The sequence below is a fragment of the Schistosoma haematobium genome, chromosome ZW (assembly GCF_000699445.3).
Source record: "Schistosoma haematobium chromosome ZW, whole genome shotgun sequence".
Classification (NCBI taxonomy): domain Eukaryota; kingdom Metazoa; phylum Platyhelminthes; class Trematoda; order Strigeidida; family Schistosomatidae; genus Schistosoma; species Schistosoma haematobium.
This window is the reverse complement of record NC_067195.1, coordinates 45,750,564-45,771,084: the sequence shown is the minus strand read 5'-3', so window position 1 is coordinate 45,771,084 and position 20,521 is coordinate 45,750,564. Positions and strand designations below refer to the sequence as shown.

Sequence of the window (20,521 nt, the reverse complement as noted above, 5' to 3'; positions counted from 1 at the left end):
CGGAATCAAATGCTGCTTTTAAGTCAAGAAAGATCACCATTGTCGGATGCCGATAAGTATGCCTGTGTTCTAGAACCTGACGAATGGTGAATATGTGGTCGATGCAGCCACTACCAGGTCTGAAGTCAACTTGATTTTCTCGTGTTTGCAGTTCATGAGTCTTAGTTAGGCGTCCGATCATTATCGGGGCTAGTATTTTAGATACTATATTAGTTGAACTAATCCCTCTATGGTTGTCACAGGATGATTTTAACCCCCTCTTATATATTGGGACGATAAGTGATTGTGACCAGCCAGATGGGATTACGTCCAACTCTCAGATTTTAGCTAAAATATTAGTAAACCTAATCGCTAAAATTGGACCACCATCCTTAAAGACCTCTGGAGCCAATCCATATGGACCAGCTGCCCTTCCTCGTTTCAGATTAACTATAGCCTTTTGAACTTCTGCTAGAGTTGGAGGACCTACTTCAATGTTCCATTCACACTGTCTGGGAATGGTGGGTAGTTGTAGAGTAGCTGAAGGCCAACCGAATTGTCCTCTGAAATGTTCCGCCCATCGTTCTAAACGTCTGGACTGAGAGCAGATGAGGATCGTCTTTTTCCGAAATAGCCTGACTTACACTTGACTTATTAATTCCAGTTTCTTTTATTAGTCTGTGGAGCTGTCTTGTGTTCTCTATAGCCGCCGCCTTTTCCATCTGTTTTGCTTTCGTTGCCCACCACTGCTCACGGTCGTTCCTTAGACTTTTGCTTAACCTAGATCTGATTTGTTTTCGCTCTTCATCGTGTTCAGAGCCTGATGGGATGAGTTTACGAGAATCCATCAGTGCAATAGACCTTGAGGAAATCCATTGGTTCTTTGTAACCCTGTGGTTTAAATCATTGATAGATTTCACTGCTGTTTCCACAGCTGTTTGTATAGCTTCCCAAGCAACATCTGGGTCAACCTTGATTTCAGAACTACCTAAGTGTGACCTCAGTTGTTCCTGGAACCTACTTTCGGTTTTCTCGCTACTCAATTCAGTTCTAATGGGTCTTTTTAATGTGGCATTTTTGCGTCCAGTGAGGCGCAAGCAGATTCGTGCCCGTATTAGGGCATGGTCGGAGTCCAAGAAGGTACTCCAGAATGAGCGACAATCTTCTACCGACCCTCTCCAACGATGACTGATGGCAATATGGTCTATTTGAGTCTATCGTTGGTTTGGTGTAGGGGGGTCACCGTGTTAGACGATGTCTCTCCTTATGCTTAAAATTGGTGTTTGCTAAAAATAAACGATTGTCTGAACACAGTTGCAGCAGACGATCACCATTATCTGTTCGCTGAGCCGGAATACTAAAATACTTACCTAAATGTCCTTCTGTTTGGTTTAAGCTACCTATCTGGGCATTAAAGTCACCTGCTACGAGTACTATGTCTGAACGTTTAGGTTTCTGAAGTTCAGAGAACTTTCTGTAAAGTTCATCCGAGCTGCAGTCAGTGGGAGCGTAGGCAGGAACGACAAGAAGGCAATGACGTGTGTCCCTATCCTTCGGAGTTCTTACGGAGCCGTTTAGCTGAACAGCACATAAACGACTGTTAACGGGGATCCAACAACAGATTGTAAACAATGTCCACTCGAATTAAAATGACTTACTCCAGCCATCAACAAGTTAAAATGAAACTTATCAGACTACTTTTTCGCTTTACTATTGGTGAAACCATTGACATACGTACAAGAGGTTCAAGTCATATGCGCGGAAAATTCTATTTATCGTTTTCTCCTGCGATAGTTGTAGTTTCTTTATTTGCGAACCGTCACCGTTCTCTAGTGACCCTTTGTCGATTTCTCCAGTCCTGTCTGTTCACACTTCATCTTCAGATTTATCTTATTATATTATCCGACCTACCTTAATTATTGATCTGTAGTTTTTTAAACACCCCATAATCTCTCCATAGAATTAGCATCACTATTATGCAACATATATGTGTATTTGCGATTTTACAGCGTCAAGAATGAAATCAGTGGGAAAAACCACTGTTTTTGCCTTTCAGTGGTGCACTGACGCGATCCTAAGACACCATTTCCAAATGCAGCCACTCTATAGTGATAGTCATCTTAAACCAGTTCGTAAACGTACCGGAGAAGGCACTGGCGCACGCATCTAAAGTGCTGACCGGCAATTTAAATTGGAAAATAATGTAGGGTAGGCAACTTATATTACTAACAGATCACAAATCCTAACAGTCTTTGTTTCCAAATAAGGAGTATCCGGACTCTGCACTGGGAAGTAATGTTACTGGTTTCAGGTGTTGACGCACAGTACTGACGATGTGAAGATTTTGGACATTCTTATAATCATACAGCGGGCACCCGGACAAACTACAAACAAGGCTACGCTTGCTATAGTCCCGTCTTAAGTGGTTCTCCATCATTCTGGTAAATGGTCAGGCTAACAAAATAAAACGAATAACCAGGTACATTTAACAGGACTGACCATCATCTGTAAAGTTCAGACGGCTATACCGAAGATTTCTATGTATTGCAAATGCCTATGAAAAAGTTAACCCACTAACACTACGATGGATAGAACCATGTCAATCTATTGCAAGCACTCAGATACTGTTTATATTAAGTCTGTTGCTGGTAACTGCATTCTGATCGAAGATGGACCCTTTTAGTAAACAATTCGATGAGCCATGTGCAGTACTGACAAAAACCCGAGAAAGTTCCAGCAACGCGAATATGCACAGGTTTCTGGGGCCATATTTCTGGACTTTAATACTTATTGCTAGTAGATCATTCAGAATTAACCTGATAGTGTTCATTAATTGAAAAGCAAATAAACTATCCTTTGAAGTCCTCCTGGGGCTCATATAGACGTTACTGGATGATATCACTAACACCCGTTTGGCGTCTAAAAACCCTTAGTCAAATGAACACTATATTTTAAGAAGGAAGGAGTAATAGTGTTTAATATCTTATAGTTCCCACTAATTTATCGGAAGATCCCTTGTAATACAATAGCGAAACAGGTAGAATTCAGTGAATTCTCTGGACAATGAATGGTGCGATGAAGATGGTTGACAATCGAAAATAACCGACAGGACATATATAGTATAAGCTAAACCGTATTACAAAGAGGGTGACTTGAATTTGTTGTAACGATCGGACAAGGACATTCGAATACGACATATCACATCCAAAGATGATTGCCCACATGCACCCAAAATATTTTTAGAGATAAGAGGATGTGTACTAATCAGTAATAAAAATCGGACGAGTCATAGAATCGTTTAAATGGTTAGTGCCCAGCAGATGACAATTAAGGTGCGTTGTGAAGATAACCTTGAACTCTCTTATCTTATCAAGGACTGCCGATTCATATATACCAAAATGACTCACACTTTTGAAATTAAAATCCCAGATGTAAGACTAAGAAGAGGGTAATTGAGTTCGAATAAGTGAAAACAAATCATTACCCCTTTAAGAACAAAATAAGTCTTCTAAGTAATGAATGGAACTAAATAAAACTAATGATGAAAGAAACAATTCTTTTGGTTGATTATAAATTTTAAACATGATTATTCATGAAAACAAAGCAAAATTAAGATAGAATTTAATTAGACTCTTAGTCTCACAGACAAACACATATACACAATAGGCAAACGAGTATCAGAATAATGGGTGCTGAGAAAAAAAATATACACAGACGAATTAAAGCGTTGAACGAAAAATTCATTAGATAACAGCACTACTGCTGTGTAAAACAAAGAAAGACTATTAATAGCTAGTCGATAGAGCACACCTATTCAGTGGACGAATAAAGTATACACAAAAACAATGAAAAAAGGAAAACATGAAAGATAAGTCATTCATAAGAGAATGCGTAATGCAAACGAACATACAGAAATATGTTATATACAAAAAGATAGTGTTTTAATACAGGTCAGTGAGGATGATGAAACGTTTCCCACGCAAATTAAACCATTCATTGATAGATAAATTGTGAAAAGAAAAAAACAATACAATGAGATTTATAGAATAGGTGGTGCTAACAATTAATTATTATAAATCTTACGAAAATAATATACATATACATATATGTATATATAAATATGTACAAAATTGAAATTTCTACAACATACCACTATAGACAACGTTACAAACAAATTAGTGATTATGTAAAAAGAGAATAAAGGAAATCATGCCGTCGATGAAACTTTAATATGAAATATAAATGTACAGAAGTCAAAATTTAACAGTTATTGCGAAAAATAACACATAAATTATACTTTCGGATATAATATATCAAATGTTTCTCAAGTAGTAGGGAAAAATTGACCCCGAAAATAATGATGAATTATTATTTTAGGGAATGTGATTCTAGCGTACATCGACTGGACTTTCAACAAGAAGAATTCATTCATGATATAATCCGACGTAATTAATAAGATCTGAACAATTTCATTATTACAATTTAAAACAAAGTAGGTTTACGTAATTACATTAGAACAGTACGATAAAACTTCAGCCGGAAATCTAAGCATACATTGCTTCCATATAGACAATTAAATATAATCAGTAGATAAGCTGCCATAGGAGTGAAAAAGAAGAGTGGATGACTATTGAAGAAAAAATCTTTAGTACAAAAATTAGGCATGAGCTGACAAATAAGTCAGTAGATTATTCAACAAATACAGACTTGTTTAAGAAACCTGATGATATTGGTTTTTGTTCCATTCTTTAGGTAAGACATCAGTATTATAAACACATCATAATGCACATTTTGCGAATTTGGCGCAGTAACATCGATTTCTTTACAGCCAAGCGTTGTAAAAAATAGTAAGTCAGGGAACAGGTTAAGTAAGATCAGTAATCTGGATCAGATGGTTCAGATTCGTCTGCTGAATCACTTTCTTCACCACTAGAACTGGTCGCCATCTAGGTTTTTAAAAAAAACATTAGGAATATAAGTCGAGGACAAGAATTAAATTTATCAACTACTGAATAGTTTTAAGTTAAAATATCTGATCAAAACAATAAAGTCATAATACTTTGGTTTTTTTTCAAGTGTAGAACTCTTTGCTTAACAGATATTTATTGACTTTTTTCTTGAGAACACTGTATACTTAAGTTTCACAGTGTTTGTAGAAGAAAGAAAAAGGAGTCCTTACAAGGAATGGGATTAACTAGGTTAAATATTGCGTAAGTTGTTGCTATGATGCATACTATTCGTATATATCTACAGCACAGAAACACCTTATAAATTAAGGTGTAACTAAAAAGAAAATACAACTGGAGCTAGCAGACTGCGCAGAAGAATTTGGCGTGATTACAATAAGATCATTTATTGTATTTGGTTTAGCGTTTTCAAGCGCACATTTGTGTTTTTCTCTACCAACACAAGGCAGAGTTTGCAAAATTATGTGTCGTAAAAATACAGTTGTATAGAAGACACATTTTCAATAGAACATATGATACCCTGTTTACTGATTTAAACATTAAAATGAAAGGATTATTTGAAGAATAATTCCTTAGCAACTTTCATGAAAGAAAAATCAAAGTTTATTTTAAAAAAATCTCAATTACTATGCATCGTTTTCGACGTTTGCGCTTATTCTTTGCATTTCGACCTAACGGATTTTTCGAATTGCCACGTAGATTGAGAGCTGGTTTTCGTTTTTTTGTAGGAGCTGATTGTGCCAACATAAGTCGAGAAGCACCACCTGCCTAGAAATCAAAATGAAAGCAAACGCAGTTATTATACTTTCTTAATAATTTGTTTTAATGAAGTGAAATAAACACACACAATATATTTACCATACGTTAATACAACACATAACTAAATGTACATATTTTACCACAAATTAAGACAACTTAAATATGAGATGGGGCTCTTATTATATGAATGAGGATGAAAAACAAATGCATTGAAGGAAGAATATAAAAAATCACTAACATTTGAATCTTCTGAATCATTGTCATCTTCCGAAGATTTATTGTGCAATTGCGGTACTAGCGTTCTTATAGATCGACCTTTACTCAACTGCGTACTATCTGGAAGTACAAAAAGTGGTTAATAACTTGGTTTAAAGTATAAGTTGATGATATATTTAAATCAATAACAGTAAAAGTAACTTATTAATTAAGTACAGATATAAAAATTTGAATGAATATAAGTAAGCAGAATTATAAATGCTACCTGAAACTGTATTTAATCGATCATCAACAATAGGCCCACCGGACTGCACTGAAGTATTCAAGTCATCAGGTCCTAGTTCTTCTTCTCCTGGAGGATCAATCGTAAGAATTAACTTCCGGAAGTCTAAGTAATCTCGGATGAGAGATTGCATTTCACTTATCGTTTCTTCTTCACTATCTGCTTGCTTGACATTAGGATTGGACAACTCCACACTACTATGATCTGTTCTAACTGATGATTGCGAATTGCATAGGATATGAGAATCAGACTTATTGATCTCTATTCCGGAAGCTTTCAAACAAGGTATTGGATGAAAATGAACACCGACACGTCGTGTTAACGGCTTCTCCCATAATTTGGCTGAATCAGAAGGTGAGTAACGTTGGATTTTACTGAAATAGAAGGGAAGAAATGTGGAAATGAAACGTCAAGTTTATATATATAAACCATTATCCATCATAAATGTGAGGTAACAACGGAAATAAAGTCATATTTGACTATAACAACCCGTAAGCATGAGATCGTAATCCAACGAAACCGACACAACTCCTAATCAAAAGAGAACACATGTATGTCTGAAAAAGACGAAATGAGGGGATGAATTTGGATATGAAAAGTAGTATTTTGAATTCCAGATCATTTGCTTCTTAGATTATTTCTGGGTGATAAACATAAATCAACAAGTATCAACAATAAATTGAATGGTATTTTCAGCAGGAAAATATTGAAGACAGATTTTTATAGTACACCACACCACCTCAATAAGTAGGTTCGCAAACGTTAGATAAATTTAGAAATACTTTGTTCTTGACTTTGATCATAAAATTATTTCTATAACTGTGCACGTAGAGTCAGTCACAGATGACAAACCAGATCATTTCCTGCTTTTATTTAAGGGCGTAGTTTGACAATGGTAAAATTATGCGCATTGTGATTAACAGGCAGTCATAGTCATATCCCCAAATGCCCTGGTACAGCCGAGAGTGGGGAGAATCCACTCTCCCTCTCGAAATGCTCTCACATAGCCACGCGTATAAAACCACTGCCAGGGAATTCCTACTCACTGCCTTCTGACAGCAGGGGTGTTGTTTACAAAATTGAGGGGACGAAAAGAAAATGTCCGGGTTGGTGGATATGGAGGACCCACTTAGGTCGGTTGGAAACCCCTGATTCCAAACAAATGGTGCATATGGGCTACAGGGACCTGAGGGGAAAAAGGAGTATGAGCCGTTTGTTGGTCACCGGCTACCATGGGACTGAATCTTCTAACGTTGCTCCACTGCCTTGTGGATTAGATTTCTAGGTCAAGGACTCGGGGAGTGGTCCACTGAGAAAACCACCTGCTTCAGTTTGAGAACCGGGGCAGTATCGCAGCCCTCACATAAACCAACTAAATGTGGCGCAAATCTATTTTGTGCCTCCTTATACCAGTGTTTATGTGTTTAAATAAATGAACGTTAACTAGTTCAGCTGATAAAGAATTGAAATACAAGCTCCTTTACTGAGAGGATTCTACGTAAGACATTAGCATTCCTAATCTGTTCGATGCAACATTTTATACAGATTTACAACCAAACATATGTAACTACTTCTTAATTTCGATTGACTACAGTATTATTTCTTTGAGTTGACTTTTGAATAATAAAACTAGTTTTGCTAAAAGGTTTTTACAAGACTCTTTTGAGTAATCTGTATGTACTAAAAATTATGATTCTTAGCACATAAAAATGAAGCTGTGAGGAACCGACAATTGTATCATGATCAATATTGATGATTTCAAAATGGTAACGACTTAGGACATTTCATTGTGTAGAAATAATTTTATTTTCTCTACTCGATAATTTGTAATTCAATATTTACTTACATCATGTAAAATGATTCATTTTAGCTTTCTTTATGCAAGGTTTATTTGCTATTCAAGCAACTTTTTGTAGTAAAATGTTAATGCCATAGCTTTCATAAAATTGATTCTGAAAACAGAAACTAACGATTTCCGGTAAATATCATATATACAGAATATTAATCCTTTTTACACTCAAACATGAGATCATTGAACCTAAGATGACTTACCCGTCAGTGATCGAATAAGATTCTTTTAGAAATTGTTTGAGTGTCAACAATAAAACACAAGCGCGACTGGTACGGATTGCGTCGCGAACTATTGGTAAAGATGTTTGGCGAGTCTTAGACAATCTATCAAATAACGCAATCGGATCCTCTTCCTCTTCTATTTCGAAAGGACCCAAATCAACTCGAGAAACACCTATGAGAGGAATAGAAAATGGTTTGAAAATCAGAAAAAAATAAATAGTTTTCAAGTCACTTGAACCTTGTGACTCTATGTCCGGCTTTTTATCGTGACCTATCCACCAATCAAAATACAATCTTAGCACTGTGCCAAACCAATGACGTTCGACCGGTATGAGCAACCTAGCGTCCTCATTGGTCCTATGTCCGCCTAACCCGTCTACTTGAATCCAGAATACCAATACCAGCTTCCACTATGAGAATTGAATCATTTATTTCAGACATACTGGGTTTATATATCAGCCAAACAGACCGCAACGCACCATAAAATAGGAAATAACATTTGTACACAATAAAGCCAAAAAGTGGCTGTGAACGTGGGAGGCAGCAGTTAATAAACTGAACATAGCTTAAGAACAGTAAATCGTACAATAATAAATTATAGGTCAAAACAAAGCTTATAACAAGAGGAACATAGATATGCATAATCTAGTTACTGAATATTTATACCAGGAGAATATATAAATAATATTAGTCCATTAATAGGTCTCAGACGTTACTCGTAATGTAATTTTCACTAGGATATAACAAACCTAATTTATAATTTTGTCAATAGTAAACATTGGAGATGACAGCTGATAATTGGTAATTTAAAATAAATAAAAATACACTTACCCTCTGTTCCAATGAGAGCCCCAGAAGGGAATTCAGACAGAGATGCGTTACTGGACATAATAGAAGGATCGGAGGAATTTAAACTGTTTATTCTTTGAATAGTGTGTTGAATTTGATCGGCAATCAATCCAGCTGTTTCATGATCACCTCTACTAATTGCATCAGCTGAGGCAACTTGTTGGGCCTGAAGTTCAGCACTCAATTGCAGCTCCATTTGTGCACGGTTTTTCGCATCTGTCTCAAGTTGGGCAGCAACAACAGCCTCTAGAGCTGCTTTTAGTTCTGGAAAAAGTGCCTCACGAACATTTTTCAAAACTCCCGAACCAGCCATACTAACCATCAAGTCTATATGATGCACAACAAACAGAGGTTCCTCTTGCGATTGATAAGGAAAATGAGCCAGATTATCAGCAACATATACTAACTGACTGAGAGGAATCTTCTATAATGAAAAGGAAGTCAATTAGATTCTGAACGTATTGTTAAACATTCCTACAATGAAAATCAAAACAAATTGTCTACCACAATAAAACAGACTGAAATATAAATGCATTGGTAATATATATTTGTTTTAGCCAGGACCTTGATAACTGACAGTGCAGTTATAAGACAACGTAAGATCTAATTTTCCAGATGATAGATAATCATACTGCAAATGAATCTGATGAAAAACTGAGGAAATGTGGAACAAAGTCAGAGAAATTTATAAAATGAAGACCAATGGCGTATAGACGAACATAGTCTGTTATTCTCATAAACACAATGCAACTTTTCTACATGTACATGAGTTGAACTCAGGAAATGACTTCAAAATCCACATCCACCCAGGAAAGAAAATCGAGCAATAGTTTTACAACTCACTTTGAAAATTAATAAAATACAGTTCATGATTAGTGGATATCAAGAGATTTTTCGCAAAAGCTCTTTTAAACAACTAACATAATGTTTAAGAATCAGTTGCTTGAAGTGGATAGACTAATGTCAATTTTAAAAGTTACAAATGACGAAAGTAGTAAACAATTACATAAAATAAATAAGTACGAACCTGTGAGTCATCGAATAATGATATTAGGCCATTAAGTAGAGAACGGCGTTGACTTTTATTGTTTCTAAGCATCGAATATAGATGCGAATTCATAGCAGAAGGAACTTCACTGAAAGGATCTCTAGTACCGCGAATAGCACCAAAAGAATCTTCTGGAATATTGAGAAGTGACTGAGATTCGGAAACATTTGTAGATGGTGAACACTTAAGATTATCATCTGAGCCCAAACAATCAACCTCAGATCTATTACGGGTAGTTCGACGAGTAGCATTAATAGAATGAGTTGACTTGTGAAAATTTGAAGATTCAGGTGAACCTATTTGCTGAAGAGAAGGTCCCTCAGAAGTACCCTTCAGCTTTTCACGTAACTCATTATATAAAACAAGCTGAAGGCGATATGATAAGTTGACACCTTGTGCAGCTCGCATCTGTGAAAAAAAGTCAAGTAAAATTAGTATAGTTATAACAAGCATACGGGAAAAATAAGCAAATCAAGACATCGTACTTACTGTCAGAAAACCTGGAAATTTGGTGTCTATTTCCTGGAGTTGAGCATCAGCTTTAATACGAATATTTGGATCAATATCGGACTGCATAGCTATCAAGTAGGGTACAGTTTGGACTGGATGAACAAGACCTTGACGAAGAATTGTAGTTATGACAGAAAGGGCAGTAAGTCTCACCGTAAAAAATGGCGAAAAAAATGATTCTAGTATATCTTTGAGATACATTTGCGCAACTGAACTACCCATACCTGAAGCGATATCGCCCATTTCTTTTAATGATTCTTGATGTTGACTAGCCTTCCCTGCAACAGAGAAATCAATATAATTTTATCACAAAGATTCTGAATTATTGAGGCACAAAGTTAGGGGCAATATGACCGAATGGAGCATTCGCAGAATTAAAAAGATTACAACGTTACACAGATTGTGATGGACGAAAATAACCTCAAGAATACATGAGTGAAAAATAACTCGAAGAGTAGAATATTTCATAGTTGTCAAGTACACAAATCTAAATCTGATAAATGGAGTAAATCAAAAAAGTACTGATTTGTCTAAAACTTGGATGTAGTTTTGGCTTTAGCAATTTTGGCAAATCTAACTCCTCGTCCTAACCACCTTTAGTCATCCAGTAACACTAACTTGCTCTTAGTTCTATTGAAGTATTTAATTATCATATCTACGGAGATAGCAAGTACATTCATATATAAAAAATGTAGTTCAATTTCGTCTACTTTACTAAACTGATAACCATCTTGGTTGAAAATTTCTGACTTACTGAATAGAGAGGAATAGGAGGGTGACTGATAGATTTGATGTACCAGATAATATTAAGGACTAGATATAAAGTTGTCCGACAAAGTAATTACAAAGTCTTTCAAGTGTTGTTTGATTTCAATTCATGTTCACGGCTTATCTGCATAAAATTCACAGTATCATCTTAAATTTACTGAGGGTTGGCATAAGATATGAAGTAATTAAATTATCATTTAAATCAACAATAGGCATATCTATGTCTGTAGGTTATTCTCAATTAAAGATCAACAGTAAACAATACAATGGTCAGTTAACTTCTTTTATTCATGAAACTGTTACGACGGAAAATATCTCTGTTATAGCTTAGGATGAATGAAGAAACTGTCCAAGATGGTGAACTGCAGAGACAAATATTTTTCTTTATCAAATAATAGAAAAGTGGTTTATAAAACCAGATCATAAACATCCAAAAATAATACATGTTCACCACATTTTTACACGGCCGAAACAAGTTTTGAAATGACTACAAAAATGTCTAAATGGAGCGCAAAAAAATTATTACTTACATTTTGCATCCGCTTCTAGCATGCGTTTTTCTTCCTCAAGAAAAAAGTTTAACAAATTTTCCAGAACAATACACTTTAATTCTAAGTGATGGTCAGATGATTTAGGTTTTGCCTCATCACAAGGAGCTTGCAAAAGATCATGGTAAAATTTGCAAAGACGAGGACCGCAAAGTAGTTCGTGATGACGAGTACACAAAAAACCTAATCCTGATAAAGCTTTCTTACGCATTTCGATGTCTGATTTAACTTGTTCTGTGAAAAACATAAGTGTTTCAAATACTTGATCACGAATATTCGCCTACATAGAAAAAAAACAATTTTAAAGATATTATTCTACATTACTTAATCCATTTATAAATATGAAATTACAGATAAAAAATAAAGCATCAAAATCCCAAACTATAAAGTCAACCAAAATACTTCCGATGAAAAAACACTACATACACTATTTAATAACTCACGTTTTTGCTTGATCGAAATACATCCGCATCAAAGTGTTTGCAAAGTAAACCGACAGTAAATAGAGCTCTAAGAATAGAAGGGCGAATAGTTGGGGATATTTTGCGTTCAGAATCATTGGACAATTCACTACGAAATTTTTGAAGAGCATTGAAAAACCGAGTGAAACAATCTCTAGCTAGAGAATAGTTTTTCGAAACACGATTGACAACTGCACCTAAACACGCAACACATGACTCAAGTACCATTTTTCCATGTCGAAGAGTTAGACGAACCATATCCTCTTCAAGTTGTGCAACTAATGTCTCACTAGGATGTTCCATCAAAGGCAACGTGGCTTCTAGAATTCTAGCAACATAATGCAACACATGAGCATCTGATGCTTCATTACAACGAATGGACAGATAGGGTTGTAGTACCATTGTATACTGAACCATTAATTCTGGTCTGATTTTTGTTAATAAATGAAGTGTTGCCAAGCATGCTACTAATCTCTGATTGCTTTGACTTGAAATTTCTGAAATACCAAAAAGATACGCAGAAAATTATAAACAATGTCGTACTTTTTGAAAAGACTAGTAATTAATACGCTTTCTTCTATGAATATTATCTTAATTAGACTTTTAGTCAGATAACAGCTTATTCTTCAACAACATTTAGTGAGTAACTTTGAGTCAAATGAAATATTAGTGACTTGATTCATGGTTCTGAAATTCAGATTCGTTCCATCAAGTAAGAAAGTGAACGATAAATTTAACCTACTGTTAAAAAATGGATTATTAAGGAAAATAATAGAATTAGACACTGTTCCTGTATCGCTAAGTAAACTGCTATCCCGCACAAAAATACATAGCTGTGAAACACTTGTGAGTAATAACAAGCCGATAACAGTCACTGACCAAAGATATAATATCATAAATATATTTCTGAAGAACAAACAGTGAAAACCGACAAATAGTTAAGGAAACCCAATATTCAAATAAATATAAGACACTTTCGTAATTAGATTGGAGAGGATGCTAAGAAAATCTTACACTTGTTTCTAACAGGTGATCGAGAAAAAGATTGCCATTGTGGGTATTCATGGGTAATGACAAAATATAGTAAGAAGATAAACCGAGACGCAATTTAATAGGGGAAATAAATGGTGGGTGACAAAATGGTCAACAATTAGAATTCAAAGAGATTGTTTTCAATCACTGTAATAAATGTTGAGTAGTATCACCAATAATTTTTAACTACTGATTTAGAATATATCTAGGATTACAACCAGGCAATCCACAGTTAGAAGTTACAACACATTTTGAGAGGGTCCTTCATATCAGAATACATGAAGCCGAGGTTGACTATGCGAATTAATGGTTGAAACCCAAGAGATTTAGCCACTACCAATCTAGTGCTTTCCAACAATTCATAGATCATAAAACCCATGACGACATAAAATAGCGATATGTTTTGATTGGATCATTTCTAGACGTTTTCTAATATACTATTATCCTAGACAGCATTTAAAACGGGGAAAAACAATGGCTGAACATATACACAAACCTGTCGACTTACTGGACGATAGCCCGCAACATCACCGACTAACATGTCTAGCTTGCGTAAGATATGAGACAGCAAATTACTGTCCCAATAGGTTTAAAACATATTATCAATGCCACGAAGATATATTATGTACATAAGTCTCCCACCTTTATGTTATTACCTTCGTAGTGGTGAGAGAACTGTTTCGCAACATACTCACCCTCTGATAGAAAATATATCTCCAGTACTATACGTGAAGTAGAACAATCATTTAATAATAGTGGTAGAGCATTCGATTGCAGATCGAGAGGTCCCCGGTTCGAACCCCGGTGCGCCCTTCACTTTGCCCTGGTATGGCCGAGAGTGGGGTGGGCTCGCCCTCCCTCTAGAAATGCTCTCACACAGATACGCGTATACAGCCTCTGCCAGGGAAGTCCTACTCACTGCCTTCTCGTGGTGGGGATGTTGTTTACGAAAACGAGAGAATGAAAAGCGAATGTCCGGCGCTTTAACCGGATCTTAAACCAATGGTGCACATGGGCTCCAATATCCTGCGGGAACAAGTAGCGTATGAACCAACTTTTGGTCACCAGCTACCATGGGACTGCAACTCCTCACGATGCTCTATTGCCTTGTGGGTTAAACCTTTAGGTCAAAGGCTCGGGGAGTGGCCCCCAAGAAAACAACCTGCTTCGGCCTGGGCAGCCGGGAAGTATCACAGCCCACACACAAATATGACGAACTGTCGATAAATATGGAAAATACTTTTCTTGCTTCGATTAACAATCAACAATTCACATTATTATTATTGTTATTATTATTATTTACGACGTCATTTATTCACCTTCTTTTATTCCCACTCTGTCTATCCTTACTTTTCGACTTATACAGCAGCTTGCCTATGGTGGAAACTCGGTTCTATCTAAACGTTCTCGAGTCACTGCCTGGTTGAAAATTGTATGCTACCACCAAGTACGAGTACTAAAGCAGTTCTTCTGAAACCACGTGCACCATTCAAACTGGCTGCCTTCAACGTTCGCACACTCATGCAGGTCAGACAACAGACAGGGCTGGCTATGTCTTTGGAAAGTCTTAACATCGATGTTTGCTGTCTATCCGAGACCCGTATTCAAGACTCTGGTGAAGTACTACAAATTCGCTCTCCATCTGTTGCCTCAAAAAGCTTGTTTTACGTGCATTCATCAGGTGACCTGTGGCATCTTCATCTCGTCTTGCTGGCGTTGGTGTCTCCTGAAACCACGCACTAAACTACATGTAGGAGTTTTTAACGTCCGAACACTATGCCATATAAGACAACAGGCTTCCCTAGCTAGGAATTTAGAATCTCGCGCAATCGATGTGTGCTGCGTATACAGGATCGGAGTAGCATCATTCATTTGACCTCACCATGTCAATGTAACGAACCAACTCGATTTACGCATCGCGCATCTGAAAGCCCTGATGCTGCTTCCTGTGGCCTCGCTGGTATAGGCATCGCATTAAGTCCTAGGGCAGAACTAGCGCTCTTAGACTGGATCTCAGTAGACAGTCGTTTGTGCGCAGTCCGACTAAACGGAACAGTAAGGAATCGGAAGGATAAGGACACTCGTCGTCTCTGCCTACTCTCCCACTGACTGCAGCTCAGACGAAGTAAAAGATGAATTTTACAGAAACCTTTCCAACCTCCTCCAGAATGTTAGACGCTCTGATGTAATAATAGTGTCTGGTGACTCCAATGCTCAAGTAAGTAAAGTAAACGAGAGGAAAGACACCTGTGTGGATCTTATGGAGTCGTGGCCCATATAATGGCGACCATCTGATGCAGCTATCCTCAAATAACCGCCTCTTTCTTGTAAATACTAACTTTAAGCATAAGGAAAGACATCTTTTAACATGGAGACCCCCTAATTCGTCCCAACGTTGGACCCAAATAGATCACATCGCTGTCAGCCACCGATGGAGGGGCTCGATAGAAGACTATCACTCATTCTGGAGCACATGCTCCAGTGCAAGCACGTATTTGTCTGCGTCTTACTGGACGTAGGAAAGACGCTGCAAGGAAACCTCTTGGGGTCCTGTTTAACGACAGTCAAACTAAGAGTATATTTCAGGAACAACTAGGAAAACAGTTAGGCAACCATGTAGGTGTTGCCCACCCTGAGGCAGCATGGAATGATATCCGAAAAGCTGTGGAAACAGCAGTGATATCTGCTAGTACGGCAAACCATAGGGTTAGGGAGCAACACTGGATCTCAGCAGCATCTATCGCACTGATAGATGCTCGAAAACTCATTCCATCTGAATCCGAACATAACGAAGAGCGGAGTCAGCTTAAGCGCAAGCTGACAAGAAGCCTACGCAATGATCGCGAACAGTGGTGGGTAGCGAAAGCAAGAGAGATGGAAAAGGCAGCGGCAATAGGTAATAGCAGACATTTGTTCAGACTTGTTAAGGAAACCGGTATTAGGAAACCGACTGTTAGCGAAACAATCTCAGAGAAAGATGGACATATTATACATTCTCAATCCAGGAGATTGGATCGATGGGCAGAACACTTTGGGGATCAGTTCAACTGGTCTTCAGCCACACTTCGGTTTCCAACGATCTCCAGTCAACCTGAATGGCAAGTTATTGTAGGTCCTCCAACTCTTTACGAAGTTGAAAAAGCCATAGGAAATCTGAAGCGAGGGAGAGCAGCAGGCCCTGACAGGTTTACTCCTGAGATTTTTAATGATGGTGGTCCAGTATTAGCAATGAGATTGACTGAGGTCGTAGGTAGAATTTGTGAACTGGACGTAATCTCATCTGACTGGTCTCAATCACTGATTGTGCCAGTCTATAAGAAAGGATAAAAGTCCTCTTGTGACAATCATAGAGGAATCAGTTTGACTAATATAGTGTCAAAAATATTAGCTTCAATAATACTTCGACGCCTAACTAAAGCTCGTGAAGAGCAGACTAGAGAAAACCAGGCTGGTTTTCGACCTGGACGTGGTTGTATAGACCAGATATTCACACTACGTCAGATTCTAGAACACAGACACACATTCAGGCACCCCACAATCGTAGTACTTCTCGACCTTAAGGCAGCATTCGACTCTGTTGATCGTGAGGTTCTATGGCAATGTTTGTTACTGAAAGGAGTACCAAAGAAGTACATTAACCTTGTAAAGGCTCTCTACTCAAACACAACTGGTCGAGTGAGAGCTTATGGCGAACTGTCATCAGGATTGATTACCTCGAGTGGTGTTCGTCAGGGCTGCCCACTCACTCTATTCTTGTTTAACTTTGCCATTGATGTACTTTTAGAGATAACACTTTCCTCATTTAAATTTCCAAGGGTTGAACTTCTACCAGGAGATTCACTTGTTGACTTAGAATATGCCGATGACAGTTCTATTTGGTGAAGACGCTGAGAAAATGCAGAGTCTTCTGACAACTCTAAGCAACAATGCAGGCATGTTCGGGATGCGATTCTCCCCCTCGAAATGTAGAATGTTGCTTCAGGATTGGGTTGCATTGACACCCGAACTAATGATAGGGAATGAAGTAATCGAGCGTGTCGACCGCTTCACTTATCTTGGAAGTCTCATCAGCCCTTGTGGTCTGGTGTGTGACGAAATCTCAGCATGAATACAGAAGGCTGGACTAGCTTTTGCCAACTTGCGTCATTTTTCGGCGTAGGCGAGATATCCGTCTACCAACCAAAGGACGTGTTTACTGCGCAGCAATTCGTACCGTCCTACTTTATGGAAGTGAAACATGGCCGGTAAGAGTAGAGGATATTTGTAAGTTACTAGTAATCGATCTTATGCGTCTTCGAAACATTGCTCGTATATCCTGGGACCATCGAGTAAGTAATGTAGTTGTTAGGATACGGGTACTAGGTAAGGATGGCAAATCAATTGATGAAGCAATGAAACTTCATCAGTTGAGATGACTTGGAGACGTGTTACGTATGCCCAACCACCGACTGCCCCGACGTGCGATTTTTTCTGGTATAGGAATAGGTTGGAAGAAAGCTAGGAGCGGCCAAACCAAAATGTGACACAAATCTATGAAGTCACTGACAAGTGGACTGAGCCATATTAGTAGGTGTAGACCACCTAGTTGGGGTCCCCGAGACGATAGCAACTAATGGTTAGAGACCTTGAATGACATGGCTCAAAATCGTTTGCAAGGGTGCAGGTGCGTCTACGCCTTGTGTTCTCCCAAATTCTAATCTTCTGAATTCTCCTTGTCTCTTTCTTTTCTCTTCCCAAGTTTATTTCACTAGATTATACTCCTTGATTAACATCTTCAAACCCTAATCTTTCCGATTGATAGACGGATATCTCGCCTTCGCCATAGGTGACATAAGTTGACAAAAGCTAAGCGAGCTTTTCGAATCCGTGCTGAGATTTCGTCAGACACCAACCCATTGGAGTTAATCAGACGTCCAAGATAAGTGAAGTTGTCAACGCGTTCGACTACTTCACTCCCTATCCTTAGTTCAGGTGTTGACGCAGACCAGTCCTGAAGCAACAACTTGCATTTAGAGGGAGAGAAGCGCATTTCAAACATTCTGGCATTGTTGCTCAGTGCTACCAGAAGACTGCATTTTATCAGCGTCTTCACCAAACAGGACTATATCATCTGCGTATTCTAAGTCGATAAGTGGACCTCATGGAAGGAGATCAATACCCGAGAATTCAGTCGACGAGAATGTTATTTCCATCAGTTGGTCTATGATGAAGTTAAACAAAAATGGAGGATGTAGACAGCATTGACAAACACCACTTGAGGATGCAAAAACAGATGACAGTTCGCCATAAGCTCTGACTCGACTAGTAGTGTTCGAGTAAAGAGCCTTCACAAGGTTTATGTACTCCTGAGGTACACCTCTCAATGACAGACACTGTCATAGGATCTCGCGGTCTACGGAATCAAATGCTGCTTTTAAGTCAAGAAAGATCACCATTGTCGGATGCCGATAAGTATGCCTGTGTTCTAGAACCTGACGAATGGTGAATATGTGGTCGATGCAGCCACTACCAGGTCTGAAGTCAACTTGATTTTCTCGTGTTTGCAGTTCATGAGTCTTAGTTAGGCGTCCGATCATTATCGAGGCTAGTATTTTAGATACTATATTAGTTGAACTAATCCCTCTATGGTTGTCACAGGATGATTTTAACCCTCTCTTATATATTGGGACGATAAGTGATTGTGACCAGCCAGATGGGATTACGTCCAACTCTCAGATTTTAGCTAAAATATTAGTAAACCTAATCGCTAAAATTGGACCACCATCCTTAAAGACCTCTGGAGCCAATCCATATGGACCAGCTGCCCTTCCTCGTTTCAGATTAACTATAGCCTTTTGAACTTCTGCTAGAGTTGGAGGACCTACTTCAATGTTCCATTCACACTGTCTGGGAACGGTGGGTAGTTGTAGAGTAGCTGAAGGCCAACCGAATTGTCCTCTGAAATGTTCCGCCCATCGTTCTAAACGTCTGGACTGAGAGCAGATGAGGATCGTCTTTTTCCGAAATAGCCTGACTTACACTTGACTTATTAATTCCAGTTTCTTTTATTAGTCTGTGGAGCTGTCTTGTGTTCTCTATAGCCGCCGCCTTTTCCATCTGTTTTGCTTTCGTTGCCCACCACTGCTCACGGTCGTTCCTTAGACTTTTGCTTAACCTAGATCTGATTTGTTTTCGCTCTTCATCGTGTTCAGAGCCTGATGGGATGAGTTTACGAGAATCCATCAGTGCAATAGACCTTGAGGAAATCCATTGGTTCTTTGTAACCCTGTGGTTTAAATCATTGATAGATTTCACTGCTGTTTCCATAGCTGTTTGTATAGCTTCCCAAGCAACATCTGGGTCAACCTTGATTTCAGAACTACCTAAGTGTGACCTCAGTTGTTCCTGGAACCTACTTTCGGTTTTCTCGCTACTCAATTCAGTTCTAATGGGTCTTTTTAATGTGGCATTTTTGCGTCCAGTGAGGCGCAAGCAGATTCGTGCCCGTATGGTCGGAGTCCAAGAAGGTACTCCAGAATGAGCGACAATCTTCTACCGACCCTCTCCAACGATGACTGATGGCAATATGGTCTATTTGAGTCTATCGTTGGTTTGGTGTAGGGGGTCACCGTGTTAGACGATGTCTCTCCTTATGCTTAAAATTGGTGTTTGCTAAAAATAAACGATTGTCTGAACACAGTTGCAGCAGACGATCACCATTATCTGTTCGCTGAGCCGGAATACTAAAATACTTACCTAAATGTCCTTCTGTTTGGTTTAAGCTACCTATCTGGGCATTAAAGTCACCTGCTACGAGTACTATGTCTGAACGTTTAGGTTTCTGAAGTTCAGAGAGCTTTCTGTAAAGTTCATCCGAGCTGCAGTCAGTGGGAGCGTAGGCAGGAACGACAAAAAGGCAATGACGTGTGTCCCTATCCTTCGGAGTTCTTATGGATCCGTTTAGACGAACAACATATAGGTAACTGTTAACAGGGATCCATCCTAAAAGTGCCTGTTTGCACTCATACTTAATGGTATGCCGCACTTAT

The 20,521-nt window shown here is 38.2% G+C and overlaps 1 protein-coding gene across 1 annotated transcript in view; it reads right to left on the bottom strand.

Annotated features, from left to right (window-relative positions):
* Nucleotides 1-2,229: 2,229 nt before the first annotated feature.
* Nucleotides 2,230-20,521, bottom strand: part of MS3_00003691 (uncharacterized protein) — a 44,684-nt gene continuing 26,392 nt past the window's right edge. Inside the window, exons 16-25 of the mRNA XM_012938530.3 lie at nucleotides 12,444-12,958; nucleotides 11,983-12,280; nucleotides 10,664-10,962; nucleotides 10,154-10,582; nucleotides 9,109-9,550; nucleotides 8,257-8,449; nucleotides 6,187-6,578; nucleotides 5,944-6,041; nucleotides 5,574-5,714; nucleotides 2,230-4,925 (exon numbers count right to left, since the gene is read on the bottom strand). Coding sequence (XP_012793984.1) covers nucleotides 4,854-4,925; nucleotides 5,574-5,714; nucleotides 5,944-6,041; nucleotides 6,187-6,578; nucleotides 8,257-8,449; nucleotides 9,109-9,550; nucleotides 10,154-10,582; nucleotides 10,664-10,962; nucleotides 11,983-12,280; nucleotides 12,444-12,958 — 2,879 coding nt within the window. The 3' untranslated portion in view covers nucleotides 2,230-4,853. The remainder of the gene's footprint in view (nucleotides 4,926-5,573; nucleotides 5,715-5,943; nucleotides 6,042-6,186; nucleotides 6,579-8,256; nucleotides 8,450-9,108; nucleotides 9,551-10,153; nucleotides 10,583-10,663; nucleotides 10,963-11,982; nucleotides 12,281-12,443; nucleotides 12,959-20,521) is intronic.